At 38.6% G+C, this 22,996-nt stretch overlaps 2 protein-coding genes across 2 annotated transcripts in view; both read left to right on the top strand.

Moving 5' to 3' along the window:
- Nucleotides 1-733: 733 nt before the first annotated feature.
- Nucleotides 734-11,877, top strand: top1b (DNA topoisomerase Ib). Its single transcript, XM_008413883.2, has 21 exons — nucleotides 734-878; nucleotides 1,176-1,200; nucleotides 2,813-2,909; nucleotides 3,265-3,391; nucleotides 4,319-4,374; nucleotides 4,524-4,628; nucleotides 4,736-4,826; nucleotides 4,903-4,988; nucleotides 5,096-5,211; nucleotides 5,288-5,409; nucleotides 5,496-5,618; nucleotides 5,703-5,890; nucleotides 7,182-7,326; nucleotides 7,426-7,569; nucleotides 7,647-7,832; nucleotides 8,030-8,098; nucleotides 8,209-8,323; nucleotides 8,418-8,545; nucleotides 8,664-8,758; nucleotides 8,988-9,137; nucleotides 11,087-11,877. Exons 1-21 carry the CDS (start codon nucleotides 846-848, stop codon nucleotides 11,187-11,189), a joined length of 2,304 nt encoding a protein of 767 aa, XP_008412105.1. The 5' UTR covers nucleotides 734-845; the 3' UTR covers nucleotides 11,190-11,877.
- A 1,635-nt stretch (nucleotides 11,878-13,512) lies between these two features.
- The window catches only part of plcg1 (phospholipase C, gamma 1), a 37,406-nt gene continuing 27,922 nt past the window's right edge, over nucleotides 13,513-22,996 (top strand). Inside the window, exons 1-2 of the mRNA XM_008413884.2 lie at nucleotides 13,513-13,834; nucleotides 15,856-16,140. Coding sequence (XP_008412106.1) covers nucleotides 15,927-16,140 — 214 coding nt within the window. The 5' untranslated portion in view covers nucleotides 13,513-13,834; nucleotides 15,856-15,926. The remainder of the gene's footprint in view (nucleotides 13,835-15,855; nucleotides 16,141-22,996) is intronic.

The raw sequence follows: 22,996 nt of genomic DNA, 5'->3' as shown, positions 1-22,996 counted from the left end.
TGCGTTTGCCTGTAGGATTTGCATAGAAAATCTGGCGAAAATCTACTCCAAACTTTCCAAGAATATGGAAACTTCTTACCCACTTTAAGACTTAAGACAGGCCACACTACAGACATTATTTCCTCATCTTTGTTCCCAGGATCGCATTCTTAAGTTTGGCGTCTGTCTTGTAATCATAGGTTGTGGATAGACCTGTAAATTATAAGGTATGCAATTGGCTTCAAGCCCTTCTCCTTCCATCAGTAGTTTTGCTAAAATACTGGAAACATAAATAAAAAAAAAACTCAAATGGAGGGAGAAAAAAATCTTGGAAAAATATCTCAATCTGAAAACAAAATCTGTAGCTGAAAAAACTAAATGTATTGGAATGTGTGTGTATATAAAGTAAAATATATATTTTTTAAGTAGTATTTTTTTAATTCACTTACAAATTATTTTATCCGTTTCAACCTTTGTTTTTCTCTTGCTTTGATAAACATAGCTTCCATTAGTTTGACGCTAATTTGTGAATGTAAATAAGTCTATGGTGGGGTTCCAGCTTTGGATGCCACTAGAGTAGGTGAGGGCAAACCTGATGAAGAGTTTGGGGGAATTTCAGTAATGCCAAGACTGACCCCTACGTGTTTACAACTAAAATGATTGGTGTACTGTAGTAATAAATGCCAGCCTTCATAATTGTTTATACAAGGAAAGGAGAGAGTTCTCTGATAGAGTGAGCATGCGCAGTTGACAAACATTGGGACTCCATTCCAGGCTGTCAGTGAGGGTTCCCTGAACCTCGCATCCTGAACTGTCGTTCTCTCAGTACTAACTTTATCTGCTCTCCAAACACAAACAACTTGACCATGAGTGGGGATCATGGACGCGGAGACTCTCAGGTAGCTCTCGCTTCATAGTCGAGGTTTTTTCTCGCTAGTTTTAAATCAAGATTTCCAACCACAACTGACATAATATGAGTAATAACCGTCACGTTATGAAATAAATGTTAATTAACTCTGAAAACTGAAGCAACTATTCGCAGAGATAGCCCTCCAGGTATCCAGGTTGTTTGTGCTCTTTTTATTTTGTGTTTTTATACAGGAACGTATTTCTATGTTGCAGTTGTAACTTGAACAGCCAACCTACCGGCGTTTTTAAAATTGAAATAATAAAAATATTTTTCTCACAATTTTCAGGTCAACTCTGGATCTAAAGGAAGTGGTAGGTCCTTTTCTGACGATTTTCTTTATTCATCCTGACTAGTTTCTAACCCTAGCCGCTGGTACCTGTCTACTGTTAGTTTTTAAAGGACAGAAATGGCGTCCCAGAGACTAAGTCCCTTCTCCTCCACTCTCTTGCGGCTATTGTTCAAAAAGAGGGTCTAAAATGTGCATTTGCCATCCTCGGATTTCAAAACTAAAGGGATATTCTGAAAGAGGCTGATCTCTGGTAAATTTTGCATGCCTTGGTGTGATGATATACGGATGCAATTGGGATGAATTTTGGAGCCGAAAGTGATGGAATTGGGGTTGAGGACTTAGTCTCTGCGCCATTTTCTTTTCTGTGTGTAGCATATCCAGGGCGCCGCTGAGCGAGCCAGCTGTCCGCCGTGATATGGAGGCGAGAGCCGGGCGCTTATCGCATCTCAGCACCGGCTGCTCTCTGCCTCCATCCCTGTCAGAGAGCCGTTTATCTGCACCGCCAAAAGAAAATAGATATAGGTTCAGAAACTTTGATCCAAACTGGGGGAATTTGCCCACAATTACTGAAAGCATATGCTATTTTAATCTAATTATAAGCCCCTTATGTGACACTTTAAAAGAAGTTGAGAGTTTCTTATCTCTCTGTTCGGTTACATTTGTACTGATCTTAGAGAGAAAAAAAAAAAGTGAGAACAGCTTTAACTCCCAACTGGTATTATTTGATATCATAAAACATGAAAATTCTTCCCTTTGCATATAAACCTTTATATATCAGTAATAGTTTCTTTTTTCCGCCCAGATTCAACAAAAAGCCGTACTTGTTTTGAGCTATGATATTAGTGGTACTTTTTCTTAGTGACTAAAAGTATTTATGTCTTTGAAACGTTGTCACATTTTTTATCACATTATGAATATGGATCTATTTTTTATTTGCAATTCTACAAACTTTACAACAATGTAAAGCGGAAAGTGGAAACTGAGATGATAACTTATATTTGACTAATTATGTGACATCTGAAGCAATGGTTGCATTTATTTAGGGTTATTAGAGTAAAAGAGACTGAATACAAATCCACACCACACTCTTCATATTTAAAAAAGAAGACAGTTTAAATGACATGGATAATTTTTCCCTCAGACATCACAGCTTTATCTTTGATTTGTGTTGGCCTACAAATTAATCTGCCCATTTGATGTTTTTCCTTTGTTTATTAATATGCATGATTATTAATAAAGACTCCACCCTCTTATAAATTACAAACAAAAGTTACATAGGAATTGTTAGGAGTGCAACTAAATGTTGCACAGAGAACTTTGTTAATAACAGTTAACATTTAATAATGGATTTAAACCTCCTCCGCTAATCAAATACGATCTATTAAAATTACTTACAAAAAGAAAAATTGTGTGAAATTATGCTCCTTTAGTGAAAGAAGAGTTAATTTTAGTTTGCTTTACACATCCGTATCAGAAGTGGCAATAAATATCCAGGCTCTGTGTGAATTATGGCGCCCCGGGAAGAGTTTATACTTTCAGAGCTTATCCTTAAAGTTTTTGTTTTTTTTCACCAAACTAACTTAACGTTGTCATTTTATGAGTGACTCCAGTTGGATCTTTTCATTGTGTCGCAGACTCTCACAAGCATAAAGACAAGCACAAAGAAAAGGAGCATAAACACAAAGATCACAAGAAAGACAAGGAAAGAGAGAAAATAAAGCACAGCAACAGGTACACTTTTCTTTCTCTCTCTTAAGTTAAGAACAGAACATGAATCTGTTTTTCATTTGTCTCATGACTGATTTCTATATATCTTGCTTTACAATGTTATGTAAGGAATATGCTCACAAATATTACAGGCATTACTGTTAAGAAAACTCTTAAACCAGTAAAGTTGACGTATGCCAGACACATTAATGACATCTGCAGAACATGTGTTGTGGTTTGTTCTCGGAGAAATAGTGGCGGCCTGAGGTATAACAGCAAAGTCGACGACTTTAACTTTGTGTTAAAGAAGACGTTTATGTCACTGGCATGCTCTGTCTGACCTCTTGGATTGGAACTCTGTGACCTCTGTGGCTTTCAGCGAACATAAGGAGTACGCTGAGAAAAAACACAAAGACAAAGAGAAGCTGAGGCACAGTGACGGCAGCGCAGACAGGCACAGAGAAAAACACAAAGACAAGGACAAAGAGAAGAGGAAAGAGGATAAGGTTTGTTGATTCCTTCTTAGTGTCTGTCACTAAGTGAGCTGGGTGACTTTTGTGCTTACTGGGTGCTTATGATCTAAGCATTTTACAGGTCTGGACAAGTATGGAAAAACAAAGCAGAGCAGGGGCTGCATTCAACCATCTGTTTGTTATTCTATCCCTTATTTACTGGACCATCCATGTTTTCTCTCTTGCTTTTCTACTTTAAGAATTGGCTTGAAAAGTGTTTTCAGACTATTGTTTTAGTTTTACATAATGGTTTTGTTTTGTTCTTAAAACAATTGCTTATTTAACTATTTCAGCTTAATCTAAAAAAATAATTCATTAATTTAAAAGAGAAATTAGGTATCACTGGTGAACATCCTCAAATCGCAGAGGTAATGTCTCAACATCGAGTCTGCAGGCACAATATTCCACTGCAGAATGCCGTGGATTACACCGTCTCTGCCACGTCTCACACCATCTGGGGCAGAGTACAGTTTGGAGTCAGGGATGTGACCCTTCAGCCACGTCTTTGCGAAACACGTAATGCTTCATACCCGATGCTCTGGTTGGGTCCTCAGCAGCTCATCCATCTTATTTGCAAGAGATTATGTTGCCCTTTTTAAGACTTAGGACAAAGAATGTTTAAACTTCCTCTTTCACTCCCTCCACTTTGGTCCTGCTCCATAATATGTCTTTATCTCATCAAGAGATACCGGGGTTTTGTTAATCAGCCCTTCTGTTACTGTTATGCTTATGGTCAAAGTACCAGAGCAAAAGAGAGTTTTATTTACTGTTTAGCTGCTGCAACAAGCTGCCACGGTGTGCAGCGCTATTCCAGAATTCCTTGTATTTTCCAGAGATTAGAAAACGCAACAGCTTGACATAAATTAGCCTGACCAGCTGCTTATTAACTTTGACTAAAGGAGTTTTTATTTTTTATTACAGAGTTTATCATCCCATCCTGACAAGCCTAAAAAGGAGAAGGAAAATGGATATGTGAGGTTCGCAGTATTGCTTTATTATTACATGTATAATATACAAATTATCAAGTACAATTAGACAGCAGCTTGACCTACCATCGTATCACCAAATGTATGTGTTTGATTGCTTCACTTAAATGATAAATAATGATATTTAATGTGCGATTCAGAGAGAGAAGTCCTGCTGCCATTAAGAGCGAGCCGGAAGATGACAATGGCTTCTACCCGTCTCCCAAACACAACAAGGCCACCAAACGTGAGAAAGATGATGAGGAGTACGTTTCATTCAGATCTATTGAAATTTCTGCAATTAGCTGCGATTAAAAATGTATTTTATGCTATTTTGTAATTGAACCTTTATTAAAGCAGGAGTTGTTTACAGGTTTGAATACAAGCCTAAGAAAGTCAAGGTAGAACACGACAAGAAGGCCAAGAAGAGGAAACATGAGTACGAAGATGACGAAGAGGAGGAGGTATACCACCTTAGCGTGCGTTGTTGAGTTGTGTTGGCGAAACCTCATGTTAAGTCATGTAAATTGCGTCTTTTAGGATACTAAGCACAAAAAGAAGACGAAAGACAAGAAAGCAACAGAGGGAAAGAAAGCCAAAAAGGAGGAAGAGGAGAAATGGAAGTGGTAAGATAAAGTTCAGCTCAAATTGTTCTTTTCCTCAGGAAATGACAATCAAAGTACCGATAGGCTACCGGGTGGCTGATCTTTCTCTTCCCTGATTGTGTTTTTAGGTGGGAGGAGGAGAGGTACACTGACGGCTCTAAATGGCGCTTTCTTGAACACAAGGGTCCAGTCTTCGCTCCACCTTATGAGCCTTTGCCCAACAAAGTCAAATTCTACTATGATGGTGAGTATCACCTTGAAAATCAGGCTGCAAGTCACAGAGATTTAATTCTTCAAGATTGTAATGTTGTTTTTTTTAGGTAAGCCAATGAAGCTTAGTGGTTCCGCTGAGGAAGTGGCCACCTTCTTTGCCAAGATGTTAGATCACGAGTACACCACTAAAGACATCTTTAGGAAGAACTTCTATAAAGACTGGAGGAAGGTGGGGAGAATCCCCCCAGGCAATATGTATGATGAGTTCAGGAAAAAGAAGCAGAGAATACCTCATTGATTTTCCTTGTGTTTTAGGAAATGACATCAGAAGAGAAGTCAATAATCACAGATCTGAACAAATGTGACTTCAGAGAAATGAGTGAGTACTTCAAAGCCCAATCAGAGGCTCGCAAACAGATGTCCAAGGAGGAGAAACAGGTTGGTGCTCTTTTGTGTGGATACTATCAGTCTTTAGAACACGGCGGAACGAGTTGATGTGTTTTCGAAACTGTTTTTTTTTAGAAAATCAAAGAGGAAAATGAGCGGATCCTTCAGGAGTACGGTTTTTGCATCATGGACAATCACAAGGAAAGGATTGGAAACTTTCGCATCGAGCCACCGGGTTTATTCCGAGGACGAGGCGACCATCCAAAGATGGGGATGCTGAAGCGGCGCATTAGACCCGAAGACATCATCATCAACTGTAGCAAGTAAGGATTCAAATGACTTTTTTTCTATATCTATATACACAAATAACAATGCAAATTCAGCGATTTATGCATGAATGCATGTCCTGAGGATATGGCCCTCCTCCTGCCAGTATGTTATGACTCTTGTGTCCTGGTTCAACAACAGTTTCTTCGATCCTAATGTTGCTGAAACCAGAGAGCTCTACCGGGGGAACCAAAGAAAAGGCAGAGGCACTTACATGTGTCAAAAAAGACATTAAAAGTCAGGCGTTGTTAGCCCATTGAAGCTATCTTTACTTTTTCTTTTTTTTCCAGTAATATTGAGACATTATCTTTATTTAGACATCTATTTTGCTTTTCTCTTTTAACCACATATTTACATTATCTTAACATTTTAAAAGGAGACCACCACTTTTAGTCTCAGGTAAGGTTTCTATTTTTAATGGCATTGGGAAGATTGTCTTCAATTAAAGTGCACTTTTATGAGAATAGGACCATCTTTTGCTTAATTAACTCCACTCTGCAAAGCATTTTCAAATTGTTTAAATTGAAGACAGAGTCATCTCTTCTGTGTTTGATTTTCATCTGTATTTTGTTTGCATGGCAGTCATATTTTATTTATTTTTAAGCCTAGGAGAAAAATAGTACCTAGTTCTGCAGTATACCACAAGGTGGCCCCGTCACACCAACCTGAATCAAGTTACGTGAAATCACATCATGGGAATCTTGCAGGGTCAGATGAGATTGAGTCAGTTTGCAGGAGTTCCTCTTTAGGACTATAACTCACATTTGTTTATCATCCTCGACTCTGTGTTCACACTCTTCATTCTTTATCTTTCTTCTTCTTCTTCTTACCGACTTGTTGCGGCAGCTTTTTATAGACTTTCGTTCAGTTTATTGTCATGAAACCTTGCCTTGGTCTTTCTTTCTATAATTAATTTGCAGCAATGAGTTGCCATCAGAAAGACGGGGAAAAGAATATTATTCAGTGGCAAGAATATTTTTATTATTCAAGTGGCAACAGTATGAGAGCACACACTCAGATACACCACTGGCAGTGTGTCAAAGGTATTCTTCCTGTAAAAGAAAGCCAACAGTTGCGCAACCCAGGGAGGACGTGTTGATCCTCACATGCTGGAAATAATCTCTGTGCTGCAAAAGCTTACACACAGTGTTTATTATGAAAAGTACCTCATTCTTTCTGTCTTAGATGAGACTTTGTTGTTACTGATGGGCTGTAAAATAGTAGTTTTGATGGAATTAGTCCACCATACACCAACATTTATATTAAACCAGCTGTTTGCTCCCACAGGGACTCCAAGCAACCCAAACCTCCACCGGGGACAAAGTGGAAGGAGGTTCGCCATGACAACAAGGTGACGTGGTTAGTATCCTGGACAGAGAACATCCAGGGCTCCATCAAGTACATCATGTTGAACCCGAGCTCCAGAATCAAGGTGTCTGTTTTTTCTCAAACCTCCCATGCATTCATTAGCCTTTTTTTTTTATTTTTACCTCAGCTAAAAAAAAATATTTGTGTGTGTTTGTTTGTGCAGGGGGAGAAGGACTGGCAGAAGTATGAGACCGCCAGGCGTTTAAAGAAGTGCGTGGATCGGATTCGTACTCAGTACAGAGACGACTGGAAGTCAAAAGAGATGAGGATCCGGCAGAGGGCCGTTGCACTGTATTTTATTGACAAGGTGAGTAAACCTCCGTAATTGCTCTCTTAAATTAAGTTGAAACAGCAAACTTAGACGTTGCGTTTCCCCCTGCATAGCTGGCTCTGAGGGCAGGGAACGAGAAGGAGGAAGGTGAGACGGCAGACACGGTCGGCTGCTGCTCGCTGAGGGTGGAGCACATCAAGCTGTATCCCAAGTTGGACGAGCAGGAGTATGTGGTGGAGTTTGACTTTTTGGGAAAAGACTCCATCCGCTACTACAATAAGATCCCGGTGGAGAAGCGGGTGAGCTGCAGAATTACAACAAAACAGACCTTCAACATGATACTGCTGGTGTGCTTGAATATTGGTACAGTGGTCTAAAGTTCAGATGTCATTTTCCCCTTTTCAATAGCAATGTTATGGTGCAACAGTGAATGCAGTTAAAGAACGAGGGTTGCGACTTGTACAGTTTTTCTCATCCTTTGTTTATGTTTCTTCAGGTCTTTAAAAACCTTCAGTTGTTTCTGGAGAACAAGCAGCCAGAGGACGACCTCTTTGACAGATTGAATGTAAGAAAAGCGGCAAAAATCTGCTTTCAGAGTGTGACCGGTCTACATTTAGGTCTGCGGTACTTTTCCTTGCCTACACACTATCTGTCTTTTTTCTGAATTTCCTGTAGACTTCCATCCTCAACAAGCACTTACAGGAGCTGATGGATGGACTGACAGCCAAAGTTTTCCGTACCTACAATGCCTCCATCACCCTGCAGCAGCAGCTCAAGGAACTTACCTGCCGTGAGCAGCTTTACTTCCATTCACTCCAACCATCAGTGGTTCTTTGAAACATTCTCCTTTTATTCGTTTCTGTTGTTGTTTGTTGGGTTCACAGCTGAGGACAGCATCCCAGCTAAGATCCTGTCATACAACCGAGCTAACCGAGCCGTAGCCATCCTGTGTAACCACCAGAGAGCTCCGCCCAAAACATTTGAGAAGTCCATGCAGAATCTTCAGACCAAGGTAACCGTCCCGTAGTAAAAGTTAATTTAGGAAGCAAAAAAAAACAACAACAAAAAAAAACAAAAAGAGATGCATCATCTACTCTAATTTCCTCATCCACCGTGTGTTTGTGATGCAGATTGATGAGAAACAAAAGCAGCTATCTGCAGCCAGGAAGCAGCTGAAGGCCGCCAAGGCCGATCACAAGGCCTCACATGATGAAAAGAGTAGAAAGTAAGAACGCCTGAGAGCTGTTAGCTGTCAGTAAAGTGTTTTCCTAACACTCTCTGTCCATTTTGGAGTAGAAAGGAAATACATTTTTTTAAACCTCCACAGCTGAACGTGCGCATGATGCGTGTTTTTATTTCTTCATCAAAAGAAGAAATACTAACAAAAGTGATTCCAAAATGACTTTTGAAAGCTTTTTTTAAGCGTCCTTGTTTCTGTATTCTCTCGCTCTCAGGACTGTTGAGGTGAAGCGCAAAGCCGTGCAGAGGATAGAGGAGCAGCTCATGAAACTCCAGGTGCAAGCCACGGACAGAGAGGAGAACAAGCAGATTGCTCTGGGCACATCCAAGCTCAACTACCTGGATCCACGCATCTCTGTTGCCTGGTATTTTACGCACTTTCCTTCTTCCGACGCTGGGAATTCTATGGGTGAAAAGCTGGAACGTTGGGGTAGAAAAGCGACTGATGCGCACGCCGGCCATTTGTTTGTGTGTGGCTGGCCGTGTGGACCTCAAATCTACCTCGGTGACAAAAAAAGGCAGGAAACGGCCTTGCATTGTAGGAAAAGAAGCAGCTGAGGTAAAAAAGCTAGTGGCTGCAGAATGAAAATGAGAGGAAGAAAAAGCGTGTGAGCGCCAGGAACAATGGGGTTTGTTTCTGAAAGCTAGGGAGCGTCCCCAAACAGCTCTCCTTCCTCCATGTGGGAAGTCCATGAGGAACTGTCTGTGGCAGAATGCCTCAGAGAAAAGGGGGGACAGAGGCCCGCCCTCCCTAAACGATGCTCCACTGCTATTTATGGAGAAACATGTCCTCAGTCACAATGGACGAAGGAATGCTCCCTGCTTTAGTGTAAGGGATGGGGGGTCCCAGTAATGGGGTGGTACCTGGAAACATGGCTTAAAGTGTAGGACCTGTGACAATAAGGGGAAAAAGGTTAGTTGGTTGAGCAGTCTGTTTCTACAGGATCCTGCCAGTTCACTAGATCCCGCTAAATTACTGTATTGTGGATTTGTGGAATTTGATAATAGTTTTAATAATGATAAAATTAAAATACATATGTTGAGCAAGTAATATTTTTTCATGAAGTTCTTTTCTGATAGACATGTGCCTCGGTCTGGTTGAGTTTGGTTTTGATAAGAGTTCTGTTGTGTTGTTGATACTCTGCTCTGTTTTCATGGTGTCTTTTTGTGTTTTGTTTTAGTTCTGGTTATTGGCTTTGTATCAGTTAAGTCTTCTTGGATTAATTCATACATCCATCCATTTTCTTACACCCTTGTCCCTTAGTGGGGTCAGGAGGGTTGCTGGTGCCGATCTCCAGCTGACGTTTCGGGCGAGAGGCAGGGTACACCCTGGACAGGTCGCCAGTCTGTCGCAGGGCAACACAGAGACACACAGGACAAACAACCATGCACACACACACTCACACGTAGGGGCAATTTGGAGAGGCCAGTTAACTTGACAGTCATGTTTTTGGACCGTGGGAGGAAACCGGAGTACCCAGAGAAAACCCACGCATGCGCAGGGAGAACATGCAAACTCCATGCAGAAAGACCTGGGCCGGGAATCGAACCCAAAACCTTCTTGCTGCAAGGCAACAGCTCTACCAACTGCGCCACTGTGCAGCCTTAATTCTTACATATTTACCATAGTCCAGTTTCCCTCACAGGGAAATCTAATCTAATCTAATCAACTGCCATTTATGCAGTTGATTAGACTCACCCAGTCCTGTTTCCACTAATCACCCCTCCCACCCCCCCACATTTATCAGCCTGCCAGTTTCTCTCATTTCTAATTCCAATTACCTGCCTGTCACCTTTATATTCTAATATATTTACTTTTAGTACCTGTACATGTTCTCCTCTTTTCAATAAATCATCTTCAATATGATATTGCCATCTTTCTGCACATGGGTCCAACTCAGCTTTTGGCAACCTCTTTTTGTTTTTTTTGTTATTTTTACATTTAAAAAACTTTAAGCTGTGGAAGACACTATCTAAAGGCCTTGTGAGAGGCCTTTTAAGGTAGCCATTGTTTCCTAAGAAATAAGAATACATCTGTTTATCCCATTCCTTCGTCAGCACCGTTAACATGATAATGTTACTTCCTCTGCATCAAAACTGACCAAAAAGTTTGAAAGTTCTTAGAGAGAGATCATATCTTTTATTCAGCTAAAAGAACTCCAGAAATGTACACAAATTGTTACAAAACCGGCAGCCGCGTTGAAATACAACAACTTTAGTCCAGTATTGCTTCAGTGAAGAAGAGTTAGAATTAGAAGCACAAACTGCTGCTCATGCTTTTGTCCCCAATTGGTTCATCTTCCCTTCTGTCCAGGTGCAAGAAGTGGAGCATTCCAACTGAGAAGATCTACAACAAGACCCAGAGGGAAAAGTTTGCCTGGGCGATCGACATGGCCGAAAAGGATTATGAATTTTAACTGCACTTAGTATTTCTATTTTAACATTTCTACTCAAGCCTTTGATTGTACAGACGGTTTGTCGCCGATGTCAAACGATTCCACTGTGCGACGGATGTGGAACGAAGCCAGGAGTCGGCACCCAAGGTGGTGTTTTTTAAATTAAGCTGGACAAAGCGGCGACGGCGAGGAACTAAACTCTAGCACTATGCTAACACACATTAGCACACAGAATGTCAAGTTTTATCCATGCTGTTTATTTCAGGGATGTACATATTGTCATTCTTTTGTTTTGTTTTGAAGAGTGTGCCGTATGCATCCTCAACAAAAAGCCCTTATTGCGCTATCGCAAATCTTTAGTGAGTGTGTGTTTCCTCAGTCTTACAGTGAACAAGGCCTAACGGTGATTTCGGTTACTTAAAATGCCTGAAGCGTCATGTTTTTGTGTGCCAGAGCTCAAAGAGACTGCTCCCTCCGAATGACGGGTGTGGATTTTTGCCAAAAATGATCGCATCATCTGTCCTTGTAGGTGTGCTGTTTTTGTAACGCTGTAATAGAGCAAGACATGTCTTTGAGAAATCTAATGTGAATGAATAACTTTTGTCATGAATATTTCTTGTTATTTGATCATTTATCACACAATCCCACGCTGATTTGAAAGCTTGATGTTTAGAGCTTTGTAGTTTTCAGAATAAAACATCAACCTTGTTCTATTTGTCTGCTATCCTAATCTTTTACACAGTAAAATTAAAAACTAGCTGTTTAGTGTTCATCAGATAGAGTCAGGCAAATAATACTCAATATTATTATCACTTTCTTCCATATGAATTTGTCTTTCTACTGTCTTTTGTTTTCAATGACATGTTGTGGAACAGCTGAATGAAAACAATAAACAGTGGCCGGTTTTTTTACTGTAACAACGAAAGGTTTTAGGAGAAAGAGACTGAAATAGGCGCTTCTGCTGAAAAAAAAGTTACCTGAAGTTTACAGTGACACTTCAAAAGAGCTTCCGGAAATAAGGTTAATACTTTCAAAATAAAAGATTTACATTCGTAGTCTGTTTCAAACTAAATTTTTGAGGAAAATCAAAGCTTACAACGGTTGTCAGAAGTCTATACACCTCAGTTATGATTTAAAAAAACAAACAAGATTGTAAAGATAAAAAAGCATGTAGTCCTTTTCCACACATGCCTTGCTAAAGCACTATTTGATTCAGTTTCAGCATTCGTTCTTTTAGGGTTCACATTGCATTGAATGAAACCAAGAAAAAAATACTGTCCTAGTTGGATTTGTCCATTTGTATTCCTTCAGTTAAAACTACAGCTTGCTGACAGATTACTAAATTAGAGGAATTGTACAAAAAGTTTCACAGGAACCAAGACACAATGTAGGAATTAATAATTTGAGAAAATATAGAACAGCAGTGATATTATGAAAACGGGATATTTTACTAAAGTTAGTTTTTAAAAAAAGCAATACGAAATCTGGTCAGGCAGTTTGCAAAGAGACTGACACCAAAGGTTTTAAATAATTGTTTGACACAAAGTCAACACTGAGCATAATCAAACAAGTATCATGCCGTAAGTGAAATGGAAGGATGCAAGCATCATGCTCTAGGCCAGTGGTGGGCAACTCCAGGCCTTGAGGGCCAGTCTCCTGCGACTTGTAGATGTGTCTCTACTTGACTCAACACACCTGAGTCAAATAATGAGGTCGTTAGCAGGACTCTGGAGAACCTGACTGCACTGAGGAGATGATTCAGCTGTTGGATGCAGGTGTGTTGGACCAGAGAGAAATCTAAGAGTTGCAGGACACCGGCCCTCGAGGACCAGGATTGCCCATCCCTGCTCTAGGCTTTCTTTTTGAACAACTCCAATGTCTAATTTTTGATCCAAAAAGTAGAGGATGTGAGCTATAAAGCTGAAGATAAAGAGTGACTTAATTTTTTCAGCATCACTGTGAGTCCATACAGCTAAATCTGGGAGGAAATTTAAAGTTTTGTAATGGCCTATCAGCAACTAAAACTGACTAAAAAAATTTATTTAAATAACTATGCAATCAGCCAAGAAACAAGTACTCTCAGCCCACACTTTAACTGTGCCAAAGTAGATCATTTTAACCTTAGACATTGAAAGTGGAATTTAGGGTTTATATAAAAAAAACTGTGATAGTTTTACAGTTTTATTTACCTATTTAAATTGTTCTGGCACAATTAGTTTATTGCTAATATCTGATCAATTATATTAATTGCATTCTAGGTGAAATAGCAGCTAGTTAAAACAAACGGACATTATATTTTATTTTGAAAATCCACAGCGGAAGCTTGCTTTTTGACTGCTTGGGATGATGCTGCTGCCCGTGGACTGAGAGGGGGGAAGGGCCTCCGCTGGTTGGATCCGAGAACAGACAAACTTACGTAGTCTTGGCTCACCGCTGCCTGCCTCTGTCTATGAACGGCTGGAGGGGAGAGGGGGGAATTGCTGGGATTGTAGCTGTTGTCGTCGGCTTCGTGGTGCCTTCAGAGGGCCTGGTGATGATTTAATTAACGGAAAGCCCGGGTCCGCGGAGTGGAAAAGGAGCAGGAGAAAGAAGGACGAGGGGAGTCGGGCTAGAGGAGAAAGGAGGAGCAGCCGTTAGAGATGTGCGGTCGGGCCGAGATTGCTGCGGTAGGTAGTTACGGAGCTCCCCAGCTCCTGCTACGTGTTGTTTCCTGCTCCTTGTTAATTTCTCCCTGGGAGTTAAGAGTAATAAAGAAGGATGAGAAAAAGGCAGGGTAGCTGCTGCTACCTGTTTTTTTTTTTTTTTTTTTCTCGGAAAAATCCAGCCATATTCTCCTGTCGGCCCAGGCAAAATGCTAGCAGCCACCGGCCCCATTTCCACGCTGGTAAAATAGTGAAAAGCTCCTTGTTAGACCGCTGTCCCCCTTTGCTGCTTTAACACTGTCGTTTCTTAAACTTGCTGTATTCAGAGGGGGGCTTTGTTTTCCTGCAGGGCACGGGCCTGTTGTCTTCTTTTACATCATTCTAGATTAAAATTAACCTGACAGCCTCCGGATTAAATTGAAGAGAAAAGAAATGCTTATTTAAAAGTTATGTAGTGTTATTAATTTAAAACGTCTAATGATAGGAAAACAGTCTTGTGGAGGTAATGAGCTGTCATTTGTCTACTGCTAATGATAATTAAAGAATTCTTCTCCTCTCTGTGAAGTTGTGTAAAAAAAGTCAGCAGCATATATGAAATGACTAAAAATGTATGTTTTGCCTTATAAATCTATATTTTTCTTTTCTAATCTATATTCTAATGTGATACAGATGTATACCCTGTACTGACTTATTGAGGGTATTGTGCTGAGAAATTTGGAAAAAGGCGCAAGAAGTCAAAAATATGTAATTCATCAAGATCCAGAAATCCCAATTTTATTAAGTTTTTCTTGTTTTTTTGTTTTTCTTTAGCCTATGTGTCAAAGTAGTAAGCAGAAATTATGTTTACATTGCATTTATTTACTGTCTGGAAGGATTTTTTTTTAAAGTCTGTTTAATATAAATGGAGGTAATAAGTTCATCTTAAGATGTCTATTTTTAGGCTTTGAGTGCTCAACATTTGAGAGCATTTCTATTTTTAAATAAATATGTAAAGCATTTTTACAGGAGTTGCATGCTGAAAAAGATGATTTATTTAATAGGTGTACTAGATGAACATTTAAGTGATCTCAAGAATATGGTGTAGGTTTAAAATGGAAGACAATTAAAACTTCATTCATGGGTTATTTGCATTGAAAACTCTTTAGATAATTCAATAAAAGACTCAGCAAAGGACTTTGTATGAATGCCCAGATTTTATATAGTAGTTAGAGCAAGTATAAGCATGTTATCCTTTTATTCAACCTAAACATCACATTCATCACTATAGAAAATAACATTTTCACCATTAACAGCAGCAGTGGTTATTGTAACCTGAACAAAAACTGTTCAGCTTGTATTTTGTTTCCAATGAAACCCAATACAGTTAAATCCTGAAATTGGATTGTAAGTGTTTTTTTTTTTCTTCCTGCTGGATAAGCTGCCAGGCAAGCTAATCATGTTATACATTTTTAGATTATACATATGATTTTTGCCATGCTAAAACGTCAACAATAATAAGTAATGCAATCAATAAGAATGAACGAATGGGGAGAAAATGCATATATAATAACATGGGCATGTCTGTTTTACATTATCAATGAAAATTAGCACCTCATAATGCAAACAAAAAACTTTTTCCTCTTGTTTGTTTTTAGGAGATGGGTTCAACCAGTAGCATAAGAGAGTTGAGCACAAACAATAGCCGAAGTTCAACTGATACATTAAAACAATGCTGCGCAATATCAGAGTGATCTTGCTTTGGCGTTTTAGTCTCTAGGATCTAAATCAGATGTAGACATTTAAGCATTAAGTTCCTCCAATGCTTAGCAGCTGAAATATTGTAGCTAATCGAATATTTCGCACAGACAGAGAATGACGATGTTGGACATATTGAAGCTGCGTTGCTCATTGGGATCCAGTATATTGTGCCGCTCTGGTTCCAGTATTATTTTTTCCAGGTTTTAACTTCCAAGTCTTTGCCCTAGTTTAATGTACATACAGGATTGCAATACTCTGGGGAACTGTTGTTTCATACGTTTCCACCGCCCCCCCCCCTTCTCCTGTAGGTAACCCTGTCTAGGCCTGGACCGAGCAGATTGTTCTGAGAGGAAACTGATAACAAACGGGGGAAGTGAACATGGCTGGGACCTCTGGCTTCTTGTCCAACGGACCTGTTCCGTGGATGGACGACACGGAGATGAACAACCTGTACCGAGACCTGGAGCTGGGCACGGTAATGACTCTGTTTTACTCTAAGAAGTCCCAGAGGCCGGAGAGACGGACTTTTCAAGTAAAACTGGAGACGCGGACTATTGTCTGGACGCGAAGCACTGACAAAATTGAAGGAGAGAGTGAGTAGCTTGCAGAGACACGCTCACACACTGAAATGTTAGTGATTTTCCTTTTGAACAATGTTGGGATGGAATGCCATTTGTGCCAGAACTGGTTTGTGTGCACGAAAGTAGGCACGGCGGAAAACGAACCGTGTTAATTTGAAAATACAATAGTGGTTCCCAAAGCCTCCTAATTTGTTTTCTTAATGCATCAGACTATTTTCTGGGTTGACAGGTCTGACCAGCATTTCTTCCGGTTTTTGCTTCCAGGCGTCATTGTCAACAAGTTGTTCTTAAGTAGTACGTGCTTGTTGTGGTTTGGGATTATCTCAGTGAAATGAGCAGGAGTTTTCTTGAAAAGAGCACGATAAAATGACTTTTATTTATTTTTCTCCATGTTTTTAAGCAACCAATCACATCCCTAGTAAACAAAACAAAAACAGTGACACAACACATGACATCATTTTCAGGAATTTCTCAGTCGTCATGAATATTTTGAAATCCCCACTACTCTGGAAGTGATTTAATTTTAGAATCGCATCACTTGGTTTGCAGCCAACAACTTGAGCAGATGAAGCTCAGAATAAACTCGATGTGTGCAAACGGCTTCACCATATTATTTAGGGTGCTGGCTGGTGGTTCAGTGGGTGTGAAACTGCTACGTTTTAAGAAAGTGGTGCAAATGTTTCCAATTTAACCTCTTTTAAGCGATGATGGGATTCTCTATGCTTTTGTCCATATTGTTGGGATTCATGGGTATGGCTCTCAGGGATTGCTATCTAGTGGAAGATGACCCTTTGTTACCACAACATGACCGTCTCGTGTTTTTCACAACTAGAAATATTTCCAAAAAACTGATTAAAATTATTTGGAAACGAATGAATAATTCAGGAGCCTTCTGTTCACGAGGTGTTGGGCAGTGAGCAGCACTGTATTATTCCAAATTAATTTCAGGTCTACTCAACTTTTTGTAGCATTTATATCGAAAATATAAACTTTTAGATGCAATACAATATAAAATATTACAAAGTGGGAATAATGAGGCAGTGAATGTGAGTCTGTTACAGTGGGTCCCAAGTATTTGCGGGTTTCAGGGACCTCAACCACCTGTGAATACTTTAGACCCCCTACTAAAAAGTGCTTGTAACTAAATTTTTGATAGGGCTGTAGTGATACGATAATCTCACAATACGCGATATTCTGCTCACGATACGATATATATTGCGATATTCAGCAAACGATACAATTCAATATGCTTTTGCGATTTTCTGAAAGATTTTAGAGGGACAGAGTAATTTTGGTGACATTTTGTGACTGTTTATAGAGTTGGACTGAATTAATTTAACTGAAAACTGATTAAAAGCACCAACTACACAATACCTGGCTCTGGCTGGACATGGACACAGATTTAGTCGAGAAATCACCATTGGTACAATCTGTAGCTTACATGCATTTGTAAAGTAATAAAGTGCACCAACTACCCTGCTCTGAATAGTTTGATATCTTTTTAACCTTGACATTTAACATCTGAAGGAATCACTCTAAGCCTGATGACCGAATCACTCTCCTGGCGAAGCGAGCAATGAGTGAGCAAGGTGACAGTTGGATGTTACGATATTTGTGGATTAATATCGATTTTTTTCTAGCTAAGAAAATATCAATATATATCGCAAAATTGATATAACACAGTCCTAATTTTTAATAGTTAATACACCAAATATACCTTAATATCAGGGCTGTCAATTGATTAAAATACTTAATCATAATTAACTGTACGTTGTCCCTTATTAACTCATCACTAATCACAAATTAATCAGGTTTTTATAGTTGTTTTTCATATACTTTGACTTAGTATTTTTTTATGCTTGTAAAATTTGGTAAAAAATATACTTATTTTATGCAAATTTATGTTATAATTTCATCAATACCAAACATGACAAAAATATTAAGAATATTTTGCAAAAAGAAAATCCATAAAGGTAACTTATTCTCTTGCCAGAAATGCTCTTATGCATATACTTCCACAGATAAATGCGTTTTTCCATCGTGTAGGAATATTAACCAAGACAACAAATTTTAAGTGGGATTATAGCAAGGAAACAAAGAAAGTACAGTGAATTAAATGCGACAGTGGGGAGTAAAATACAGAACTAGGACTCTTTTTTTTTTTTTTTTTTTTATAAAGTGCTGTTAGATTAAGACTTGTTTTTGGGAGGTTTTCACATGTTTTTGTTTGAGGTCTGACTTCTAGGAAACTGACTAATATAATCATGACAAGTGTTTTCCTGAGAGGTTCTTTAGTAGGAGCTTATTAAAATGGACTTTTAATAGTGCTGTTCAAAGCAAGTCATTTTTGAAGCAGGACATTTGTAACATTGGCTCCTTTCTCATGTCTTTTGCTTTCGTATTTATCCTTTCTTTTTTTTAATGTTTTTCATTTGTTTCAAGATATCTAGTGTTGCTTCAGTAATGAATAATGGGATGTAAAATGACGCCTTGCTGTTTTTTTTTTATTTTGTCTGCAACAGTAACATAATTCCAGAGGTTTATCCCGTTGCTACTGAGCGGCACTCAGAGCTGTTCTTAGTGTAGCGCACAATTAGCGCCCAGTAGAACAGGAGGGTGGGACAGAGAGTGAAAACGACGTTTTAGGAAACTGGGAATTAGCCCCATAAAGAAAGAAATGACATTTTAAAACGGCAGTAGATAATTTTTGTTAAAAAAAATAAGGGTTTTTCACCTTTTTGTCTGACTACTAAGGGCGGTTCAATACGAGACAATCTGTGAAAAAAATCAAGCTCCTTCAAGTTAGAAAGCCTGTCTGTTAATCCTATGTTAAAAAAAGTAATGGCGCTAAAAGGAATTGGCGTTATGATTAACAAGTTAACTTTGAAAAGCCTGCTAAATATACCTTAATACCAAGTGGATGCTTCCTTAGCACTACTGCTCCTTTGCAAGTTTCAGCCAATCACGTGCCACGTAGCATTGAACTTCTGTATTTCAGCTGCATACAACACCTGCTTTTCTCTTAAGAAGCAGGTGTTACATTTTTTCAGTCAGTGCACGGATTTTCTTTTTCCACAGAACTGAGTGTTTTTATGCAGCCAAAGTACTGGAGAGCTGGACTGTTTCCCATCACTTCCCTTTGCTTATTGTTTGTTTGTTTCCTAACTCAGATCCCTTGATTTAGAGGTTTGTGCTTTAGTTTTTCAAGCAAAATCGTGTTTACAATGAAGACAGTTTTTTCTGAAATTAACGACATGAACATGTTGTCTTTTACTGGATCAATGCGATTTCACACAGCCTCTCCAGGCCACTCCAACTTTTTGCTTTTCCCCGCACCCCCAAGTTTAGACGCGAGTATTTGACGAAATTACATTTATAACGTATACATTACATAAAAACAAATCCTGGGTCATTGACGAGAAGACTTAGCATTTAATTTTCTCTATCTGCTCCATTAACAAGAATTTTACAGTAATGGGTGTCGAGCTGAAGACACGCAGGCCTTCGGTGAGTCGTTAAGTCTCCTGTCTGTCGACTCGAGCACAGCTGCGGTTTGCTCCGGATGCAACGAGAGAGAGAGCACGCTAAAAAAAAAAGAAATAAAATGAAATGATGGGGAGCTTAGTTGCCTTTTTTAACAGTGAAGGGTTTCATACACCCATGTGCTATGAGCTCATAGCTGTTATTCGATACTTATGAAGAGGTGAAATTAGCTTAGGCTGTTCATTAATGTACAGAAATAGAGTCTTTGGGATTTGCTGGAAGTATGTCATCAATCAGGATCAGTCTGGCCTGGACTATTTACCGCTTATCATATCAGTGGTGTTAAGGAATGATTCACACCAATCGTAGAAGGAAACGGCTATAATAACTGAAGACTGTTTTTCACGTGAATTTTCTGCGTGAAAATTCTGTGAATTGGCTTTCATCTGTTTTTTTTTTCTTCTAGCATATTTTTCAAACCTAAAATGTGGTTTACACATGATATGATGCTTTAAGATTTGCCTGTGGCTTGGTAAAGCAGGATGTGATTATTTACAGAAAATTGGGGGTTGTTAAATATGCACTGAATTTCAAATTAAAGTGTCGGATTTCAGTCTTTTTAAGAGGTGAGGGTCTCACTTCTCACTTCCCTCTGTACTTGTGCCTAAAGTCTGAGACAAAAATAGATTTGTTGCAACATCATGCTCAGCAGCTCTAGTGTATATTTCACAGATGATCTGTAGTCATTCTGGTTGGGCATGGTCCAGATAACAAGTGACATGAGCATGCATCAAAGCCATCTGCCACTTTTAACTTCTGAGATGTAAAGCGAAAGTGGCACTGTCTTTATTTTTAAAGCTAAAGGCAACGATTTTGCTTGGTCTTCTATAGTAGACTTTAGTGTGTATATTGAACATTTCCCTTGCTAACTGTGTAAAATAATATTAAACTTGCATAATTACTTTCATTCATGTTAAGGCATGCAGCTGACTGAGCAACATCAACAGAAATGTCTCATGTCTACAGGTGGTCAAATATTTTTGAACTGAAAACCTTTGCTGTAATGCTTTCGGCTCCCTGTTGTCATCTAAAATCTGACATCCAGTAACTTGAAGAAGCAGTCAACATGCCTCAGTAAAAAATGGTTTCCTTTTTAAAGAAACTTTTTACACCTTTCGTAGTTTCCCTAATGTAATTTTTGAGCTCTTCACTGATTCCGAACATGGTTAACTTAGTCCTCTTCCCTCAGATTCAACAACCACATAAAAGTTTGTCAGTATGACATGATGGTGCTTAGTAGTATGATATGTAAGCCTGTTGCAATAAATCAATTAATCGTATAATAAATTAAAACTGGTAGTTTTGTTGTTTACCTGTCTGAGGTTAATTATTGAAAGTTTACAGAGACTTTATAATTCTTTATGGTTTTGGTTGCGTTTTGATTTTATTTCCATTTTATTTTTTGTTCAGAGTTTTTTATTTTATTTTGGATATTTAAAATAATTAAATTGCATATTAATTGTTCTTAAAAATTCAATCTCATTGATGTTTGAGAGACCAATAAATAATATAATTCTTGGATTATTATGCCAATATCATTATATTATTTAAAATTCATCTAAAATCAAAAATATTATTGTTTATCACAATAATTTCTGGGACAATTTATTATCCAGTAGATTTTTTTTGTAATCGTGACAGTCTTAATGATATATTTGGGAAAAGGATCGACTTTTACTATTAAACCATTGGATCACCTATCAGGGTGACTTTTACTAGTAAAAGCTGCACTTTTCTTGAATTTCTGTACATTTTTACCACTGGGACAGACGCCTCTTGTGATTAATTTGTCTTTGCTGTGCCAGCAGTGGTCTTTTATCTCTGGATGTAGAAGGTCAGTGGGGTCAGAGCTGCATGACAAGGTTCAAAAGAGTCTCATAGTAGTCCCAAATATTTACAATGTGATTACAAAATGCTCCAAAATACGAGTGTTGATTGGATTTTTAAAGCATAAACGATCACAAACACGGGTGATATGTTTTATGTACACATTTACCCAAATAATGAGGTTACAAAAGTCTGTCAGCTGCAGAAAAGTGACAACTATACATTGTGACACTTAAGTTTAAAGCAAAATCTAATGATTAAAGACTGTTTCTATGTAAGTTACAGAATGTGATGAAAGAAAAGGACAATTGTAGAAAGGTTTCACTTTATTGGGCTTAACTAACAAAGTCAAGTTTCTATGACTCGTGAGCAATAGAAACTAATCATTTGTTAAATTATTCTGTGGATTCATTTTCAGTCACAGCCTTTTTACTTTTCATATATATTTTTTGCAATTGACATTCTTTCTTTCAAAAAATAGTTGTATTGTGGACCTTTTTGAAATTGTGATGTGAAGCTTAGCCTATTCTGGCTGGTTTCTATAAACTTTGTGTTGGTCTCTCACTGTCTCACAGCCTGAATAACCCACTGACATGTCTTAGCATGTAGCAAAGAGTTTCATTTTAAATAACTTCAGGTTTCTCGGAGAAATAGAAACCAGGTTCTATAATCAAACAAGGTTTTTCTGGCCTTCCAGAATGGTAGTTGATTATTTAAATAGGGAGCAGCAACATCAGTATGCTGAATGCCAAGTACTGTTTTGCTGCAAAGGTGAAATAATTTAGTTTAATTTTAAAATTGTAGCATCTTTGAAATTAGCACAGTTAGCAGTGTGTGCATTACTAAAACGACTTTCTCCAAAAGTATTGTGAGACTTCTATAAAGGCTGTCTTCATTAGCAACAACAATTTTGTGCAAGTGTTGCTCTCTCTCACTGTCTCACAGCCCGAATAACCCACTGACATGACTTGGCGTGCTGCAGCAAGTAGAGTTTCATTTTAAATAACTTCTTGCGTCTGTTCATGTTTCTTTCTTTATTTTCATTATGAAACTAAAAATGGCTAACGTCAAGTTTTCTCTTAACATTGTCCGCAGCAAGAAGTCTTCTGTATTGTGCATTCACCAATTGGAAAAATAAACATTTGAGTTTATTATTGTTAAGCTATTATTAATCAAGGCTGATTAGGCTGAAAATTGTGCTTTTTCTGTCAACAGCTCAATTTTAGGTGCATCTCTATTGAGCGCAAACATGAGCTCACCAGCTGTTATCTGTTGTTTGCAAAGGGCTTAAAAGAGTAGATTTCTTCCTAGGTGTAACTTCTAAAGTGAATGATTTTAAAAGTAACAGTTGTTACTGCTAGCGATACTGCAAAAAAAAAAAAAACTACTTGGAATGCAATAGCCACTGGCTAACGATGCCAATGAATACATATTTTGCATTGCAGTAGGCTATTCAATCTGCTGGATGAACTCTCATCTGCACTTCAGATCCAAGGTC

Source organism: Poecilia reticulata, linkage group LG7 (genome assembly GCF_000633615.1).
Source record: "Poecilia reticulata strain Guanapo linkage group LG7, Guppy_female_1.0+MT, whole genome shotgun sequence".
Classification (NCBI taxonomy): Eukaryota; Metazoa; Chordata; class Actinopteri; order Cyprinodontiformes; family Poeciliidae; genus Poecilia; species Poecilia reticulata.
Note: the sequence above shows the minus strand (reverse complement) of the source record. Positions and strands in the feature narration are given on the sequence as shown.